General features: G+C 37.0%; 3 protein-coding genes across 7 annotated transcripts; 1 reads left to right on the top strand and 2 right to left on the bottom strand.

The window, feature by feature from the left end:
- The first annotated feature begins 261 nt into the window (after positions 1 to 261).
- On the top strand, positions 262 to 3,159 carry LOC140838379 (dehydrodolichyl diphosphate synthase CPT3-like). 4 transcript variants are annotated; one of them, XM_073204632.1, is made up of 3 exons: positions 263 to 468; positions 560 to 613; positions 1,773 to 3,159. In XM_073204632.1, the coding sequence occupies exon 3, from the start codon at positions 1,793 to 1,795 to the stop codon at positions 2,663 to 2,665; it is 873 nt and encodes a 290-aa protein (XP_073060733.1). In that variant the 5' UTR covers positions 263 to 468; positions 560 to 613; positions 1,773 to 1,792; the 3' UTR covers positions 2,666 to 3,159. The 4 variants fall into 4 exon arrangements, with proteins under 4 accessions (XP_073060735.1, XP_073060733.1, XP_073060731.1 ...); XM_073204634.1 differs by having other exon boundaries at positions 262 to 613; positions 1,781 to 3,159; XM_073204630.1 differs by having other exon boundaries at positions 263 to 613; positions 1,383 to 3,159.
- A 682-nt stretch (positions 3,160 to 3,841) lies between these two features.
- LOC140838380 (probable L-type lectin-domain containing receptor kinase S.5) lies at positions 3,842 to 7,204 on the bottom strand. Its single transcript, XM_073204635.1, has 2 exons — positions 5,912 to 7,204; positions 3,842 to 4,817 (listed from the first exon to the last, which is right to left on the bottom strand). The coding sequence occupies exons 1-2, from the start codon at positions 7,131 to 7,133 to the stop codon at positions 4,030 to 4,032; spliced, it is 2,010 nt and encodes a 669-aa protein (XP_073060736.1). The 5' UTR covers positions 7,134 to 7,204; the 3' UTR covers positions 3,842 to 4,029.
- A 2,226-nt stretch (positions 7,205 to 9,430) lies between these two features.
- LOC140838381 (auxin response factor 8-like) lies at positions 9,431 to 18,214 on the bottom strand. 2 transcript variants are annotated; one of them, XM_073204637.1, is made up of 15 exons: positions 17,375 to 18,214; positions 17,008 to 17,120; positions 16,782 to 16,880; positions 16,619 to 16,675; positions 16,368 to 16,523; positions 16,207 to 16,291; positions 14,228 to 14,318; positions 13,985 to 14,149; positions 13,753 to 13,875; positions 12,360 to 12,435; positions 11,740 to 11,887; positions 10,747 to 11,481; positions 10,493 to 10,632; positions 10,198 to 10,388; positions 9,431 to 9,915 (listed from the first exon to the last, which is right to left on the bottom strand). In XM_073204637.1, the coding sequence occupies exons 1-15, from the start codon at positions 17,415 to 17,417 to the stop codon at positions 9,744 to 9,746; spliced, it is 2,394 nt and encodes a 797-aa protein (XP_073060738.1). In that variant the 5' UTR covers positions 17,418 to 18,214; the 3' UTR covers positions 9,431 to 9,743. The 2 variants fall into 2 exon arrangements, with proteins under 2 accessions (XP_073060738.1, XP_073060737.1); XM_073204636.1 differs by having other exon boundaries at positions 10,493 to 11,481.
- Between the last annotated feature and the right edge of the window lie 661 nt (positions 18,215 to 18,875).

An 18,875-nucleotide genomic window follows, 5' to 3' on the forward strand; every position in this document is an offset into this window, starting at 1 on the left:
ACATATGTTGAATAGATAAAAATATTACAAATATGAATATCTTCTACTGAGCGCCGAGAAAAAAAGTTTCGTCATTCAAAAGAGTTTCGTCATTCAAATTAAATCCAAATATTATACACCATCGAAACTTCTTTATGGATTTCATTTCTAGACACTTGTATAATTCTGATCCCTTGGTAATTTATCTGTTTTTTTTTTAAATAATGATTATATATGGTAATCATAAAACTACAATAAAAAATGTGTTTCCTATTAAAAAAAAACTGAAAATGGTGATTCTATAAATTAGATTCCCTGCACCACACACTGTGATCCCAACAGGCACAGCGCAGCTTTCTTCCTTCCTTCCTTCCTTTCGTTCTTTTTCGATCACGCAAAGCTGTGTTTCCCGCCAACATTGCCCCGAATAGTTGCCCATTCAAACAGAGTGGAACCCTCTGAATTGCATGCTGAACTATGAGCGAACATGGATGCAAATGATTTTTCGCGCTTTTCAACTCTGTTGAACAATTATGTTGTTTGATCATGCTGCTTAACCTCTTTCTATAAATAAATTACAGGGTTTTATGATTGAACTAGTGGCGTGATTTTGTGTCGAGAAACATTCGCGGAGGTATTTTTTCCCTATCCAGCATGATTTACGACTGAATTCTCTGTATTTATGCTTTATGTGTTGGTTCCTATTCAGGAATCTTGAAAAGTTGCGAATTTGTGCTTCATGTCTGGTTTTTCTTGTACATTGTCTAAATATATTCGCATTTAGTTCGTTGGTCTGATTTAACTTTGGAGCCGTGGTGTAGTTTTGAAGATAAGTCCCAAAAGTGATGTGTATGTTGTTTTTGGAGTGAAGGAACCCTTTGTCATGAATCCATCCCGTTAGATTGAATGTTTTGTTTTTATCTCCTTGAATTTGTCAAGTATTCTAATGGATTTGAATCTACCCTATAACGTTGTCCGTCCAAATCCAGATCTAAGGATGTATTTGGATTAATGAATTTCAAATCTATAATTTCAATTTCCTTCACTTATTTGAATGAAAAAAGATGGAAGCAATATTTAAATCACTTCACATCGAGTTAAGTCATCTTCATAATTAATTATGATAGGTTTCAAATTGATCTAAAACGTGCTCAAATACTTCCTAATTCGAATCCCTTTCTCCAAATCAAATCCATCAGTTCAAGCTCAACTTATGTTTATTCAATTCCCAGTGGGTAGCACTTGTATATATTTTGATTTTCATCGTGCTTATAACTAGTTGTTGCCTGGAATCAGCGGTTCTCTGTAAAATTTTCGGTTTTTTTCTTTGTTTTTATTTTTGGTTTTATTGGGGGTGGTGTTGATTTTAATGTATCTTTGTTTTTATTCTGTCCTCAATGGAGGCCAAGAAATTTTTATGAACAACCATTCAATGAACACAAGCAAGAATCAGGCTTTTGATTCAGGGGGAAAAAGGTTTTGGATAATACTTATTCGAAATTGAAAAAAAAGAGGATGAAAAAGGTTAAGATTTGTGGATAATTACTTGAAGATTGTCCTTCTTTACGCTTGAGAAGGAGGAGCATACGTTCTGCCTTTGTTGGTTCCATCCCCACGGGCTCAACAGTGTAAGCAACAAGGTCTTTGGTCGGTAGCTGCAAAATTTGACTTGAATTCTTTTCTTTCACTTATATTCCTGTATATCAGTGGATGAACTTTCCTGATAATTGTTCAGAATTATGCATGGATCTATATATGTAAATTCCCTTGGCATTTTTCTACTGAATTTGCAGTATCATAGGTTTGGCAAAAAATGGAAATGGACAACAAGAAGGAAAGTCTTGTTGGCAGGTTGTTTGGAAGTTCCATAGGCTACATGCGAAGATTTATTTTTCGTGTTCTTTCTGTGGGTCCAATTCCAAATCACCTGGCCTTTATTTTAGATGGAAATCGAAGATATGCCAGGAAGTGGAATCTTGGAGAAGGAAAGGGCCATAGAGCCGGGTTCTTGTCTCTCATGTCTTTGATGAAGTACTGCTGCGAATTGGGTGTGAAATACGTGACCATATATGCGTTCAGCATCGACAATTTCAAAAGAAGGCCTGACGAAGTTCAGAGTGTGATGGATTTGATGCTCGAGAAAATTGAAGGTTTGCTCAAGGAAGAAAATATAGTGAACCAATATGGGGTGAGGGTATATTTCATCGGGGACTTGAATCTTTTAAGTGAAACTGTAAGACTTGCCGCTGAAAAGGCTATGAAAGCCACATCTAATAATGACAAAAGCATTCTCCTTATTTGTGTGGCCTATACTTCAACTGATGAAATTGTGCATGCTGCTCAAGAATCTTGCGAAGATAAGTGGCATGAGATTCAATCTATAATGAAAACGAATGATGCTCAAAATGGTGAGATTGGTAAGGGAAAACTTGGGGAAAACCATGTTATAAAGGTTGCAGATATCGAGAGAAACATGTACATGGGAGTGGCACCCGATCCTGATATCTTGATCCGTTCCTCAGGCGAGACTCGACTGAGCAACTTTCTGCTTTGGCAGACTTCAAACTGCCTTTTGTATTCCCCCAAAGCATTGTGGCCGGAGGTTGGCTTGCACCATTTAGTGTGGGCTGTACTGAACTTCCAGAGAGTCCATATTGAACTGCAGAAGAGAAGGAGGCAGCTGTAATATTTCTCTACACCTCGATGCTCTTCTCGGAGAAACTGGCATATGATTTACACGTACTGGATGCATGCTTATCCTCATTTACAGAATAATATCTTTTGGGATCGCAATCTTCACTCATATCTAGCTTTTAATGTCAGGAAAGAATCAAGTACATTATACCAGTTCTCACCCTACCTAAGGTGATACTGATGTTTTAGTCTATTTATCATCATTTATATCAAGCAGTCGTGTGTCAACCAGTTTAGACACGATGGAATAATTAACACGACCCGTTTTACATTTCAAAGCAAGCATCCTGGCCGTGCATATTGAGTATGTTGTTGTATTGCATACTGTACATATAGATATATTGTACACAAAATTTGGGCATTTGAAAATATGAAGGCTTCATTCTTATGCCTGTGATATGATGTGGGCCATCCTCTCATGTAAGATTCTTAAAGTCCGTCAAATTTGAAGTTATCCTAAAGCTCATTATATAGTTTGTAACTAAATATTTTAGCCATGTTTAAAACTAAGATATATAATGTTACCTTGGTTTGTTGAAATAAACTAATCTTGTTCAAGAATTCATAACATCAAATGAGAGAAATCAAAACCAACTCTTTTAGAGATGCTCTGAAATCTTTAATCCTTCTTATTGGGTCTACTCTAATAATCGTCAATCTTCCGTGGTGTCGTCCTTTGGTCTTTTGTATGTGTTCTACACTTGCCTACAGCCGACTGATTTGCCTAAATTTTGGATATAAACAAGTTAGTTTACCAAAAGTCGAGGCTATTGACCAACACAAAATTGTGAAGTAAAGTCATATCGTGAAATCCCCCGAGCTCAAGTAATCAGCGGTATTTTCTTTTAAGGATATCTATATCTTAGCTTATATCTTACGTCTATATGGTTGACTTGACCAGTACTCTGTTGTTGAGGTTCCAGGGAACGAACACTTGTATCGAGTATTAGCATTACATAATTTTCTAGGTAGTTATAATAAGATTATATAAATATATATAGTAAATTTTCAAGTACTTTGAATATTTTGTCATTCAACAACATTTGAAACCATATCTCAGCAAATAAACTCTTGGAGTGCATGGTTGCTCTTTATCTACAAAAATTCTTGAAAGTTTTAAAGATCAATTCAAGTCCTCCATCATCCTTTCTCGACAGAAAATGAGGAAGAATAAAAAAGATATCATATAAAACAGTATTCGAAATCTGGACTTCTTTTCTGTCAACACAATAGCTTTACAAGAGTAGGAAATTTACAAGACTAGGAAACTATATATATAGAGACAAATAAAAAGAAAAAAACTGAGAAAGTAAACAAACAATGCATATTCTTGATTTATTTTCTTCTTTCCCAAATTTACACCAAAGAGTCCGTGTTCCCTGTATAGCTCTCCTTGCTGAGGTACTGTGAAGTGGAAAAAGCAGAACTCGAATCCAAATCTATCGGTCCTGCAGCAGGCCACACAAATGCTGGCCTGAACGGCGGCACCTCAGGCACAGGCATAGTCCCTGAGATGATCATCTGAAATATAGCCTGTGTTTTAGGCCTCTCATTAGCATCCGGATGTGAACATGCCAGCCCCAACAGAAGCAGCCTCTCTGCTTCTTCTGCAACGTAATTTTCCCCCAATCCTGGATCCACAGCCTCGAGCAATCTCCTTTCACGGTGCAAGGACCAAACCCAATCCACCAACAAATTATACCTGTCAATCTTGGATCCAGGACGTCTGCCACACACAACTTCAAGACAGACTGCCCCAAATGCATAAACATCTGATTGTTGAGTAGCTTTTCCTGTGTGGAAGCATTCAGGTGCAATGTACCCCATGGTGCCTAAAACCCCCTGGGCCTCTGCATAAGACGTTTTCTCATTTTCTAATGCTCGTGCAAGGCCAAAATCGCCTAGACGAGCATTGAAGTTTGAATCCAGCATGATGTTGCTGGCTTTAAGGTCGCGGTGAACAACCCTTTGTTCATACTCGTTATGGAGATACTGTAGGGCAGAGGCTACTCCTGAAATAATTTTGAAGCGGACGTTCCATTCGAGTGGCTCTACGTTTGGCCCCACGAATAGGTGCTTGTCCAGACTTCCATTCGGCATGTAATCATACACCAACAGCAGCTTCCCATTCTTGTGACACCATCCTAATATACATATATTGCAACTACAAATGAGTAATCCCTTTCTTAAATTAATTCCAGCCTCAAATAAATTAGAAAAAGTTCAAGTTTCTACGGCAAGACGGTAGTCGAATTATGGACTGAAATATTCTTACACACTAAATATGTCACTGCAAGAAATCAAAATACTGTTTTTATTTCACCATGAATCATCAGTTAATTTAAGATGTTCTATCTTGCCTTGTCATATTATTTCCTAAGATGCACCTGCAAATATTCTCAAGAACACACTTTGGAGTATACAGCATTCGTTTTTTTTATTTGTAAACTAAGATTAATTTCATTTTCAATAGCTACTTAATTGCTAGTGAAATATTCCAAAGTCAGCCAAAAGTCCTTTTCATGATGCCTTTAAATTAGTATACATAGCATTTTGCTAGGAAATTTCCTTGGTTTTCATTGAGTAATGAGAATATAGGTTTCCTATTTAAATTTTAAATCATCTCTATCACCTAAATCTGGTCAAATCCACAAGTGACATGACCCAATCAGAAATATCCAGTTCTTTATCTAAAAAATTATAATGTTTTAAGAAAAATATAAATTACAGTAAAAATAATTATCAGTAAAAAAAAAAGGTTGAATATTTTTATTTATTTAAACAAAACAAATAATCAGGTCCATTTTTTTTTTAATGAAAGGTCGAATCTTTAAGTTCAATAATGTAATATAAATTGGGCATATATTTAAAGTTATCATCATATATATGATAACATCCGTCAACATCCTTTGCTCAGCCGCCTCGGTTCTCCCGGCGGATAAGCAACGAACTGAGTCACGACTTCTATTCTTTGATGCTCCGCATTCAATTCTCCCAAACTCCAAGTCCAAAAAAATTGACTTCTTTAATAACTTAAATAAATTAAATTTCTCTCTAAAAAACTGGATTGCAAACCCAATTCAAATGTTGTGAAAAAAGGACGATCGATTTCTTGCACTAATTCAATTGACAATAATGTATCACATTCCCTCTCATTATTAATTATTGTTCGATGCATCGCATTTCAAGTTTAATTAATAGTTCGAACTGATCAAGAAAGTAAAAAAAGTTGACTTACCGAGTAATTTGACAAGATGCTTGTGCCGAAGCCGATTGATGATTGTGAGCTCGGCCAAGAAATCGTCTTCCCCTTCGATGCTCCCTCTGGAGAAGCATTTCACCGCAATCTCCAAATCCTCCTTAGCCAGAAACCCTCTGTACACCACCCCGTATCCTCCCTCCCCGAGCTTGTTCTTTCCATCGAAATGGTGGGTTGCCTTCTTCAAATCCCTGTACCTGAATTCCTGTGGTGTCCCCGGCAAACTTTTCAATGCCCCCACCAAACTTCGCTTCGAATTTGCCATCTGCTTCTTGTGCAAACAGTACCCAAACCACGCGCCGCCCACGAGCAGAAGCACAAGTGCCGGAACTCCGGCACCCACTACGATTATCATCCATTTACTCTTTTCTTCAGGAAAGTAGTGAACAGTTAGGTTCCACCGCAGCACGCAGTTCAACTCTGTCGCGTTCCCAGTTGACGCGGAGAACCCGAAATACGAATACTGGTTCACTTGCTCTCTCAGGTCCAAGTTATCCACCGATAGGATGGGCGAGCCGGGCTTCGCGGGAGTTGGGCCATTTTTCATCGCCTGTTCCGCCATGTACACTTCAATCACCTTTCCATTACCGTCATAATCGATCCAGACGTTGTAAAATCTGGCTCCCATGGGAGCAATCGTGATGTTGTGGGGTGTGAGAGATTCAGTCTTCACGGATCTGACACTGTTCAAGTCCACTCCGACATGATTATCGTCCGGATCGAAAGATTGCTTGAAAGTGTCCAGCTCAACCGCGAGAATCTTGTTCGTGGCGTTCCCATCAGTGGACGAATTCGTCAGACCCAGAAACTCCCCAAAGCTATTATGAGGCAGCAACAGATCAGGGGCGATGACGAAGGCTACGCCTTCGCCGGGGGTATCGTTCTGGGGCCGGTAGACGTTAACCAGAAAAGAAGTGTTGAAAGATGCGGTGTTATTGCCATCCCACAGCTTGAAAGACTGCTTCAAGATGATACGGCCTGCATTGTAAGACTTATTGAAATCAGGAGAAGCCGAGTCAGGTGTCACCTGGAGAGCATCGTTGCTGATAGTGGCAGGCCTGACAACCTCAAAGATTTCGAAGTGTGTCTGGTTAAAAGGGCCGTATTGGCGCTGGAATGTTCTGAGCTTTTGAGCTTCAGCACCAATGGTCGAAAGGCAAAAGAGTATTATAGCTATTGCGGCGATTATCAGATTCGCCATTTCATTTGCTATTTAGGCAGCTGCACCTTGAATTTTGAAGAAGATAATGGGAGGCCAAGGCTATTCCTATTCCTATTTATTTCAACTTTTATTTATTGTTATTCCATCACATGCCAAAAACATTTAACACCTCTGCTTTTAATAAAATAAATTAAATTAAATTAAATTGATTGTGTTGTTTATAAGTGATATAAACAAAGGAGCATGTCTTATGGATCTTAATATATGAGACGGGTCAATCCCACCTATATTCACAATAAAAAATAATATTTTTAGCATAAAAAAGTATTTGACCCAAATAAAATATCCGTCTCACAAATACGACTCATGATATCGTCTCACACAAATTTTTGCTTAAAATATTATAACAATTATTGACTATACATAACAATAAATGTTTTGCTCAAACACCATACCACAAATTTAATTTATATTTTATTTTTTGTATAGGTAGGTATTAGAGTTTCCGGGAACTTGCCTTGCGTATATGACTGCTGCTAACTTCTCTTGGTCAACATTTCTTAAATTAAAAATTATTATTTTTTATTTGGAAATTTCAATGACGGGATCTACGTGTGTTCCCTGTAAAGCTGACTTTTGTTGTTGTACTTTATTCTTTTTTTTTTTTTTTTAGTTTAGAAAATTGATTTCTATTCCTTAAATAACAGAAAAGTAAATTTACAGGCGAGGAATCTTAGTTGGAGCCTCTCATTGTTGATTTTGTTTGTACGATGTTATGCAAATTAACGGATTTCCTAGCTATTTCTTACTTACGAGGAAACAATTTTTAAAGTTCTAGCAGAGTCCGAGGGGAAATAAACATTATTTAATTTTCTTTTTTTAAAAAAAAAAAACTTTGACGATTTATTTTCATAATTTAATTGCAACGAAAATTGTTCTTTAATAATCTATCTGATTTTTTTGACATAAAAAAAAATATGGCCAAAGAGAAATGAATCAAACCAAGATTAATGTATTAATCATGGTATAGTTAGTGCTTTAGCCATCCGATTCTTGGAGAGTTACAATTCGTGAATATGTATGTATATCTTTTATGGGAAAATATACACGATGGATAATTCGAGCAAAGTAACTTTTAATTCGATGTGACCTACTTAGTAGACATTGGCATCAATCAAAGTTCGTTGTGTATATGATAATCCAACGTGCCAAGAAAACTCGATTAGGAGACAATATATGTATACATTACAAGAAAAGCGCGATTTTTTTATGTAGTAAATAATTAAGTCCTCAATATTATTTATTCCGCATTCAAACAGAAAACCTACGAGTGTGAAACTTTTTTAAAATAAGTAACATGCATTGCATAAAATGTTTACTTCTAACAACATATTGACCAGAACTCTCGTGGCAGAAACCTTAACTGATATGCTCCGACGACTCCCCCGAAAACAACCAGCGACACGGATGTTACTGCCAATATGACCACCACCCTGATCGTGCTGTGCAAACCGCCATTGCTGACAGCAGAGGGAAAGCTGATCCGCAAAGAAACGCCAATGCGGATGCTCCAGCTGCTTTATACGGATTCGGCAACGTTTCGGCCTCCAGGAAAGCATGGAAATGGCTACTAATGGCTCGATATCCCCAGCCCGTTCGAGTTACCTTTGACGCCAAATCTAGGCTTCTTGATTGGGTTTCTGAATTGATGACGCGATCTGTTCGATATCCCTGCTCGTGGAAGCTCATTAAATGCACACCTACGAGAATCCTAGGAAGGAATCTTGTCTTGGGCGGTGTCGGAGAAAATAATAAATGCATCGCGAAGAGCATTTAATTTTTCTCAAGATAGTAGATTTTAAAACTGTACATTTATATAAATTTCAAGCATATATTATGTTAGACTGTTAGTCGGAAATTAAAGGAAAATATCAGTATTCTCTACTATCCTTGAATTAAAACATTATCAAATAGGGGTATTTTTTTTTTTACAAATTTTCCTAAAGATCGAGTATATGATTTCATTTCAAATTATTTTAACTTGATGTCTCATGCACGAATGACATAAAATTAGAATGACATAAAATTAAGATGTAATGTTTCTGTTAGAAAAATTGAGTTTTGTACTAATTTAAAAACGATAAAATAATTCGAACGAGTTACACGACGAACAAAATTATAATTAGTATAAAATATATTATTATATCATAATATATTATACTATTTTTAAAAACAATCAATTAATTCATCCAAAATGTAAATATAATTTGTAACTATTATTTTTATTTTTGTCTTAATTAATTAATTCAACAAACCAAAATGGAAGAAACAAAATAAAAAAAATCAAAATTTATAACACGCAACACAATGAAGACTAGAAACAAGTTAAAGATTACAATACAGTAATATCCTCAAGTTATCTAATTTAAGTTGCTGATTCATAGTTGTGATGCAGAATGCATGGCGGTCTAGATTCGTGTTCTTTGAATGGAGAAAATTAACCACCATTATATTAGGTCTCGTATATCTTAATAACATCATAAATAGCATGTCTGGAACTGGAAACGAAATAAAAGACAGCCGGAGAAAATCAACATCTGCTGTGACTTCTAGCTAGGCGTGCTTTAGAAGCTCCGCTTTTGAGCTTGCTCAATACTCGAGAGATCCTAAAGTTGGAGTACTCGACACAACGTCGTTGGCATCATTGTTGCCCACCGTTTCGACTGCATTTGTACTCAAGGTCCCAGCATCTTGTTTTCCCAGCTTCTGCATATCCTCGGGAGAAAGAATCTTGATGTACCAGACATTGTTAACAAAAGCACTGTATATGCATTTAACACCATCAGTTCAACATATGTTTATGGTTATTTATTTTCCAGCTTAGTATTTCATGTTGCACAATAGTTGGAGTTAGAGGAATGTCAATCATCTCAAATTTCTAAAGAAAACATAATTCATTACGTAATAATAAAAAGAAAAAATGTGTTCTTATGTATTTATGTTTTAAGATCACCATTTTCATTCTATTACCACCTCCCACTTTAACATATAAAGGCAGTTTATATATTGATTACTCACTTACATGACATATATAGATACTTACTCCCATGGGTCGTCTCCAAGGAGAAGCACATCGTCCTCCCTGTCAACAAATACAAGCTGCCAGCCTGATCTTTGAGGGTCTTCAAGCAACCCTGGAATCCTGAACATTTGGCCCAACTCCAGTCGCAGCTCCTGATAGCTGTTGAACTGGGCGATGTCCAGTGACCTACCAACTGACCCCGTTTTATAGACCTATACACAAAAACCGAAAACAGAACACAGAAAAAATCACTTCCAACACACTCAAACTAAGTAAAGGTTGGGATGTAACATTATATCAAATCTCGAACAAGCACCTTGACGAAGGTAGAGGCCCGTGTTGGTTGGCCAATGTGACATGCACTGTGCAAAACATCAGATGAATCTTGCACATAGCCATATAGAGGGCTTTGATATCCAGATCCCCGTAGTGCCATAGAGGACATATCAGCATGAGCTGAAGAAGTGCCATGACCAGACACAGTGGTGGGAAGGAGGAGGTTAGAGGAGTCAATATTAGTGCCGAAAAGACCATGATTCTGGGCATCCAAACTACAAGTTTCGTGCTCACCAGAAGCATCTTTCCCACGGTACAGAGGAAGTGATGTTGAATTGGAACGATCACCGACAGGCGACAGAGAAAATTTTGCCACCCATGATTGTTGAGGTGATTGCTCATTGAGTATTTGCTGACCTGTTCTTGTGAAATTTAAAAGATCTCCAGTCCCCTCAGTACAAAGAGAACCCAGCATATTTTGCATACTAGAATGCGACATAGATGCCGACAAATTACTGTTTGGATTTGTGAAACCGGGTTTTGTAAACGAAGGGGAGGGAACATCTGATGGCTGCCTTTGTTGGAGCTGATCATGTTGAATCGCAAATGGTTCTTGATAAGTATGTTGTTGATGATATTCTTCCGAATGATTGTCAACCAGCTGTAGCAGTGGCCTCTGCATGTTATCCGACAGCGTATGGGATTGTGCTGAAAGCATATGAGAAGAAGAAACTGAGGGGTGGACTACTTGCTGTTGCTGTGACATAGGATCATGCCCTCCTGGATGTTGAAGATAATGAACTGGCTGTTGGAACTGCATTATTTGATGTTTCAACATATCTCCACCGCCTAAATTTTGCAATCCTGAAGCCAGCATAGCCTGATACTGATGGCTGAGATCGTTTCTCAAGACCGATGGATCAAATCTCTGCTGAATCCATGGAAACATGCCAATGGACTGAAAATTCATAGGTTCACCGGCTTCACCTCTTAACCATGTCATGCCATTGATTGCTTCGTTGTTACCATCTGAGCTAAAAGAGGCTGGGAATTAGTAGACTACATAAAACGATCATAAAATTTGATATCGGGTTTGAGAAATGGCACAAAACAAAACAAAGAATAAGCTGAATAAAAGGTAGTTCAGCATTTCTCCAGGTAAAGAGAACTCCATCATCAAGCACTTACCCACGGGACAGACTACAGTTTCATGATGCACTGGAAGTTTGGAACATGTAACCTTTCCCTAACGAGGAAAATTCACCAAACATTAGGCAAAAGTTGTACCTTGAAAAGAGGAGGCCCCAGTATACCAGGGCCGTTTCAACCTGAGAGGAAATAACGATGGATACATGGGAAATGTTGTCAAAGGCTCAATTTCCCAAAGTGATACCCTTGGCTGCCTGTCACCTGCTGTTGATTCGTCCCAGCCAACCTACAAAAAACCAAGAAAAAAAAAATGAGAACGGGAGACATCCGTAGACAGTCATTTAATCCAAGACTGACGGTTTTGACGCTTACAAAACCAAGACAGCCTTTACGACTCAAGATGCACTTCTAATCTTTATGCGATATTTTTCTTTAGGACACTTTTAACTGTCAACATTCACATCCAACTACTATTTCAAAATGTTCGCTAAATAAAGCCAATGTTTAGTATTCTGCACACATTATGAGAAACTGAATTTTGTGCAGCACATTGTAATATTTTTCACAACGGTATAACTAGATAGCAAGGGGAGTGGGATTGGAAGATTGACCTCAAAAAAAATCCCCAGATGAAAAATAGACAGAGTGATTATATAAAAAGGCTAATGTAGCAGGAAAAATAGAAGTCAGTTGAGAAATAAAAATACTGAAGGAGCAAGAAAAGACATTATTTGAAGCAGTAAAGAGAAGCCATTTACCTTCACAGAACGCCAATGAGAGTTTGGCCAACGAATAGGATCCAGGTCGCCAATGCCAGTGATCGTTCCCATGTACCTAGATGTAAAATCATTCATGGATAAAATTTTCATGTAAATATTAATTTGATGAAGTCCTGGCATCATTAAGTTTGGAGCTTAACAGCAACTTCTTAGTGGTCTTGAACATAGAGCGATGTACTATTTAATTGTAAAAGGATGCGGTTGGTTAACGAGTAGTATGACGGAGTAAGAATTTTGGGGTGTGATTGAATGTGGAATCATCCAAGGGGAACAAAGTAAAAGGACAGTCATAAATAATTTTTTTAAATAATTTTTCATTTTCTCTTCTCCACTTTCACAAATTTTCTTCTCCTTCTATCATATTCGCTGAACAGATTCGATAGCATATGCACCATCCTCCACTCAACTTTCAATTTTGTTTCTCGTGTCTCCTATTCTTCCCATGTTCACATATCATTTACCTTTCGTTTCATGTAAAGGTGTTGGAATAAAGCCTATAATGTCTTTTGCAAAAATGTATTTCAAAAGCATCTCATATTTTCTTCACCAAACACATAAATATTGTGTCATTTGCATCATCTGACCTTTGTCCCAGGATTTTAAACCTATTTTGCGCCCTTCTTAATATAAAACGAGAAAACAGAAACAGTAGGAAAAAGAAGAGGGGGCCAAATTCATTGCACTTTCTAAAATATAGAGTTGCGCTTAAGAGTGATTATGCTTCACATAATTTCTTTGTCCACTATTTATCAACAATCTTCCCACCCTTCACCGTGTCTCAATCAATCAAAATTCCCCCTTGTACAGATCACTCTCTCCAGACAGATGCACCGTGCTGGTTAGCAAACCTGGTGAGAACAATCTTGCCAGAGGTGGAATGTATTGGAAATTTAGTTGGGTTGTTCCTGAACTGAAGCATGTGACAAAGATTTTGTGAGAAATCTACCATATCATACAGACCACGGAGGGTAACTCTACACATGGATTAGCACAGGCCAAAGGACTGGGGATCGGAATCAGAATCTGAACCAATCGGTCTACAAAAACTAGTAGTAAACGAGCTCCAGTTTTCACATCAATCGACTAAAACTCTGCTATCTACTACAGTCAGTTATGAATGTAACATGGCATAATTCTAGAATGTAATGTATAAGTAGCCTAATGCAGGCATCACACATACATCAAAGCTGGGAATTTGGTTCCCGATAAGAAAACTAGTTGTTCTCCGCAATTTCAGATTATTGGTATCAAACACTAATATGACCTATAGCATCATTATCGAATTGTGATTTGGTGCCATGAAAATTATCTAATGTGTAGACATAAAGTGCATGTGCTCTTTGCTAAAACTAGAAAATGCAGATAAAAATACCTTCGCACACTTGATTCTTCAGTTTCGAATAGCATCCGAAAACGCATTCCAACAGAAACACGAGTGTGATAAACAGCTTTGACATACTTTGACAAAGGAATGACAAACTCAGATGGACTAGCCCTGGCGTAACAAGCATTTGTTATCAGATTAACTTATTATTATTATTATTATTTTACGTTTATCTTTATATATAAACGTAAGCAATTACTATGATTATCATGATTACCACCTCGGGTTATAGAATACAGTGAAGCAGCTATTAGTAGCAGCAGCATGAGCAGCGGCAGCAAGAAGTCCAATGTGCATACTGTCACTTGAAAGGACAGATGAGGGCATCACAGTTTGTGGTCGAGTGGCACGACGAATTCCCAAAAGAAGCTGATTTTTTTCATTCCTGCAAACAAACCAATAGAATAAGACTTTGTTAGAAGAAACTGAAATTGAGGTTGAAAATCAAGTAGGTATAAGATACCAGATAAAAAGAACAGAATCTCCAGCAACTAGTCTTTTGGCACTGACAAAGACACTCCACCCAGTCGTAAGCAAATGACGCTTGGGTTGACCTGCATGAAGTCAAAATATAGAATGCTATAGCAAAATTCAGAAGGTCAAGGCAGACCCATGATGAATGTAAGTGACTTTTTTACACAAATCAAATATTTAGATTTAAAGCATGTAAAACCAGCCAGACTGTGAGCCATTATGCACATCAGCCAAGACTATTTAGGTTTCTTGTAGTTTGAGTTGTTTTATTCATAACAAAAGTTAATATGGTTGTTCTCCTAAATAATCTGATACATTTCCAAAATATACTCATAGAATGGAGTAACACGGAGGACGAGAATTTCACACTATATCCAAGTAAATTTGATTTCTTTTTCATCCTGTAATAAATTATTTCATTGTACAGTATAATCATTTAGTAATGATGCTCCACAAAATAACCTCAAAAAGTTGATAAATGGGGATTGTATACATTTTGTGCACAATACTAAGTTTAAATCAAGTTAATTTGCATGCATTAAAATTATAAAACTTTCAAAATTTTCTTATCTTAACTCTTTCTGTTTTATGTGTCCAAAGGCCGATGACCTTTGTAGATATTACTCATACACCTGTAAGATAGCTTATCAAATTGTTACGGCTAAAAGCCTAAAAAATTTATGTTCATCACTTGACCAAATTCTGCTTAGATCAAGGAAAAAAATTGCATAGTTTTGTTCATCAAAATAGAAATCCATGTTTGAGTGCTTTGACCAAACTCTCATATGATAGTCAAATTAAGTAACTATTGATGCATTGCACACAGACAAAGGGACTACAACAATTATATTGACCGTTTTTATATAAATGGAGAATCACCACAGCGATGAGATGAACCTAACCGAAGCAACAAATAATATTCCTGAAAAACTCCCTAAGTCACGAATTTGGGGCTGCTACTATCGCATTAGTTCAGCAGAAAAGTGAGAAAGAACAGCTCCAGACAGAAGGAAAGAACTGTCTCTAAAGTTTAATAGTTCAGAGGTTTCAATATCCAAATAAGAGGAGATTTTCTATGGGCAGCAAGGACTGTGATTGGAGATCCAAGGCTATCCAAATCTTTAAGGTAGTTCATAAATTATTATTTGTTTTATTCATTACTTTATTTTCTTCCAACAAGTTAGTTTCGTTTTATTCAGGTTGTGACGAATCCCCAGTATTAAAGCTGTTTAATTTAATAAATTTTTCGTTTTATTTTAGTTAATGTTATTTTTATTTTAATGACGGCTTTTGCGTGGTCACCAGTTGTCCTATTGAATTTGTTACCGATACAAGAAGTTGATAAAACAGGAAAGGACCAATAATAAAATAGCATGAGTTCAAGGCAAGAGCGAAAGGTACTTAATATGCATCATACGATCAGTATCCTTTGATTTTGAATATTCTAAGTAGATGAAGCCTTTTAAGTGGTAACAAAAGGAGATACCCATAATAGGAACTCTAATGATTAATGGAGAACACCAGTGAAAAAATTGAGTTTTAAAGCTAACACCTTCAGCTGCCTGATTTAGTAGCTTCGATTAACTTTGAATGTTGTTGATAGATGGAAACTTTTTAAATAGAGAATTTTTTTAAAAGATTTGAGATAGTAGAGGTGTCAACCGGCTAAAGGACAACCGACTAAATAATCAATCCCATTTATCAGTATTAGTATCCAGGTAGTTTTTTAGGGATTAGGGGTTGGTTTTGTATCTGGGTGACTCTTATTTTAATTTGAAGCCCCAATTTATCTGATCACGTAAAGACAGAGTGTAATACGTCTAGACGACTGAAACTTCAGCTCATAGTTAAGTTATGCATGCATATAATCTCTTTAAGTATGATATAAAATATAGATGGACTGAGGTTAGATCACAAATACTATTTCACTAACATACGAATGTAGGTTGCAAGACTTCAAAATCTTACCTCGAAAAATATGCCTAAACTTCCATTCAACATCATGAAGATCCTTGGCAATAAGTTCTTGTGCAGGTGGTGTCTGCGAGAAATCCTGAGAAAAAAAGATAATTGCTGACAGTTTCAACACCAGTTTTGCATCATAATGATCAGATTACAAGTATCTTTACCAAAGGCGGGAAAACTTTTTCTGCAGCCCGACGTGGAACAGAGAAGCCTCCATGTGTACTAGTATCACTTGCTGTCAGAGTCTTGCAAAAGTAATTAGTTGGTTGCCTGCTAGGAGTTCCCAGCTCCACCGGAAGATATGTATCCTTTTGTTCTTGCTGCAGTTAAATAAAGATCAATTCATACACAGATTCTGATTATTAGAAGAAAGCTACACAAAGTATCAAGCAATTCTTTGTGTATTTCAAAGTACCGGAGTTAAGGGCTGCAATGTCATCTGAGCATATACTTCATCCGTTTCAACATCTGCCTGAAGCTCAACATATGAAAGGAACTCTTTTAAAGGTCGACACAATAATTTACCCAATTGAGTTATTTGCAAGGCAAAAACAAAATATATAATGAAGAGCACCTACATGCATTGTCACATTGTGAAGTTGGCAAATCAACTGTGCTGGCAAGCTCGGGTAATTAGGTATGTGGGCATCTATTTCTTTATTAGTTGTCGCAGCAACCTGTCAAACCAGTTACAAATAATATAATATTTTAGATGCTACGCATGCAAAGTGATAATGTCGTGTTTAAAAGGTGCATGATGCTAAAAGACATATTAAAGATTGCAATAGAATACTCCAAACTAACCTGCTCACTGTGACCCTGAGGGAAGTAAACCACACGACTTCCCACCGTTGGTAGGGAAACCAGAGGACCAGCACAGGCATGCCATAGCTCAGAATTCAAACACTTCTTCTCCCCTTTCAAAATCACAATAAACAAGAAATCACCCATCAGCCATGATATCGTCCAGCTAAATACGTATTGGGAATTCTGTTTTGGCAAAAGATATTAAAGAATTCTACCAAGAGACAGTAAGTGTGCAGTTCAGCAAGAAAAGAAACTGATCGGTAACATGAGAAATAGTTGAGGAGAATTAGAGTTTAAAAAGAAAAGAAAAGTCTAAACTAAAACAGAATAGTGCAAAGAAGCAAAGAGAAGACACAATTGGCACCTTCATGAGACTGCTGACCCATCCCTGATGTTGAAGACTTCATCGTTTTATCCACACTTCACTTGAATTTTAGAATATATCAATCTTTATAAATTAAAGTAGCAACGATTCCTACTATAACAGAATTATTAATTGTAACATCAGGTTCAGCTCACAAAAACCCCCATTCGAGAGATCCTAAATATCTTGAACCCTAAACACTCCATAATTATAAACTCCAACAGTCCCCTTCTGCCTACCATCTCAGCCTCCCAACTCAAATCCTCAGTACCGCATTTTCCTTCACCGACAAGTACGGCCAAATTCACACGAACCCACGAAAAGAAAGTGCATATGGACTCCTCAAAGCACCCAATTTCAGCTGATAATTGATAATTGCAAGAAACCCACAAGAAAAATAAAGCCAAAAAGAGACTACTTCATCTCCTTCAGCAAGACACCCCATGGACGATTGATTGACAAGTTAAACAAAGGGGAAAAGCCCCATCTTTTTTATTTTTCATGTCTTGCTTCTGGTTTTGTAGTTACAGTTACAGTAAGCAGAAGCTGGAAACCAATAAGAACTGAACTCAAACCACTCGCTGTCACTCCACTCCTATCAAGGAAGAGAACAAGTGAGAGAAAACGAAAGAAAAGGGCCTTCTTTATCTTTTATAGTCCACCCGACCAAAGGTCGACCTGATAGCAGTCACCCCGCAGTGGAGAGAGGAAGGAAGAGAAAAAAAAAAGTGTAAGTATGTGCGTGTATATGAGGATGATGATGCAGATGCAAATGTAAATGCAAATTCTGTACTGCTGATACTATGCAAATGGCTCAGTGAGTGCCTCTCTTTCTTTCTGTCTCTCTCTCTCTTGGACTACTGGGCTGTCACCAGAGGTGGGTTCTGGGAAAGATGGGATTTCGACCGTTGATGAAATAGTACGGTGGGATTCTGACCGTGGAATGGAAAAATGATTTGACAGGAAGCATGTGCGACCATCCTTCAGTGGTCATTGTCAGAGTACGGACCATCACACACAATATAATATTGCACATGACAGTGAAAGCGAAAGAAACCCTTCAAACATTGTACCATCATCTCCCCTTTTTATTCAGATTTCTACATAAATCCTCTCCATTTTTATTAATCTTAAACATATATATAATCTCTTTTTTATATTTATTAGTTTTTTTACTGTGACTATTCTTTGAATAACAATTTACTTGTATAATTTATTTTAGTATCACACGATCTCACCAATCTGTATATGTGAGACGAGTCAATATTAACGATATTCACTATAAAAAGTAATACTTTTAGCATAAAAAGTAATATTTTTTCATAGATGATGATCTGTCTCACAAAATACGACCTGTGAGACCGTTTCACACAATTTTTTATCAAATTATTTTTATAATCGACGTGAAAACAACCAAACTTATATATTTAAAGCATTTCATTCATTAAATTCATGACTTTTTTTATACCACCTCCCTCCCCTTTTTAATGTATTCATAGAT

This window comes from Primulina eburnea, chromosome 8, assembly GCF_022965805.1.
Source record: "Primulina eburnea isolate SZY01 chromosome 8, ASM2296580v1, whole genome shotgun sequence".
NCBI lineage: Eukaryota > Viridiplantae > Streptophyta > Magnoliopsida > Lamiales > Gesneriaceae > Primulina > Primulina eburnea.

What these genes read in the sequence shown, in the direction of transcription:
- LOC140838379 (XM_073204634.1), top strand. Translation starts at nt 1,793, where the DNA reads ATGGAAATGGACAACAAGAAGGAAAGTCTTGTTGGCAGGTTGTTTGGA.
- LOC140838380 (XM_073204635.1), bottom strand. Translation starts at nt 7,133, where the DNA reads ATGGCGAATCTGATAATCGCCGCAATAGCTATAATACTCTTTTGCCTT. An exon ending in GCATCTTGTCAAATTACTCG is followed by an intron (nt 4,818 to 5,911) that starts GTAAGTCAACTT and finishes TATGTATATTAG; the next exon opens with GATGGTGTCACAAGAATGGG.
- LOC140838381 (XM_073204636.1), bottom strand. Translation starts at nt 17,417, where the DNA reads ATGAAGTCTTCAACATCAGGGATGGGTCAGCAGTCTCATGAAG. An exon ending in ACTGTATTCTATAACCCGAG is followed by an intron (nt 13,876 to 13,984) that starts GTGGTAATCATG and finishes TTGTTACGCCAG; the next exon opens with GGCTAGTCCATCTGAGTTTG. An exon ending in CTCATTGGCGTTCTGTGAAG is followed by an intron (nt 11,888 to 12,359) that starts GTAAATGGCTTC and finishes GGTTTTTTGTAG; the next exon opens with GTTGGCTGGGACGAATCAAC.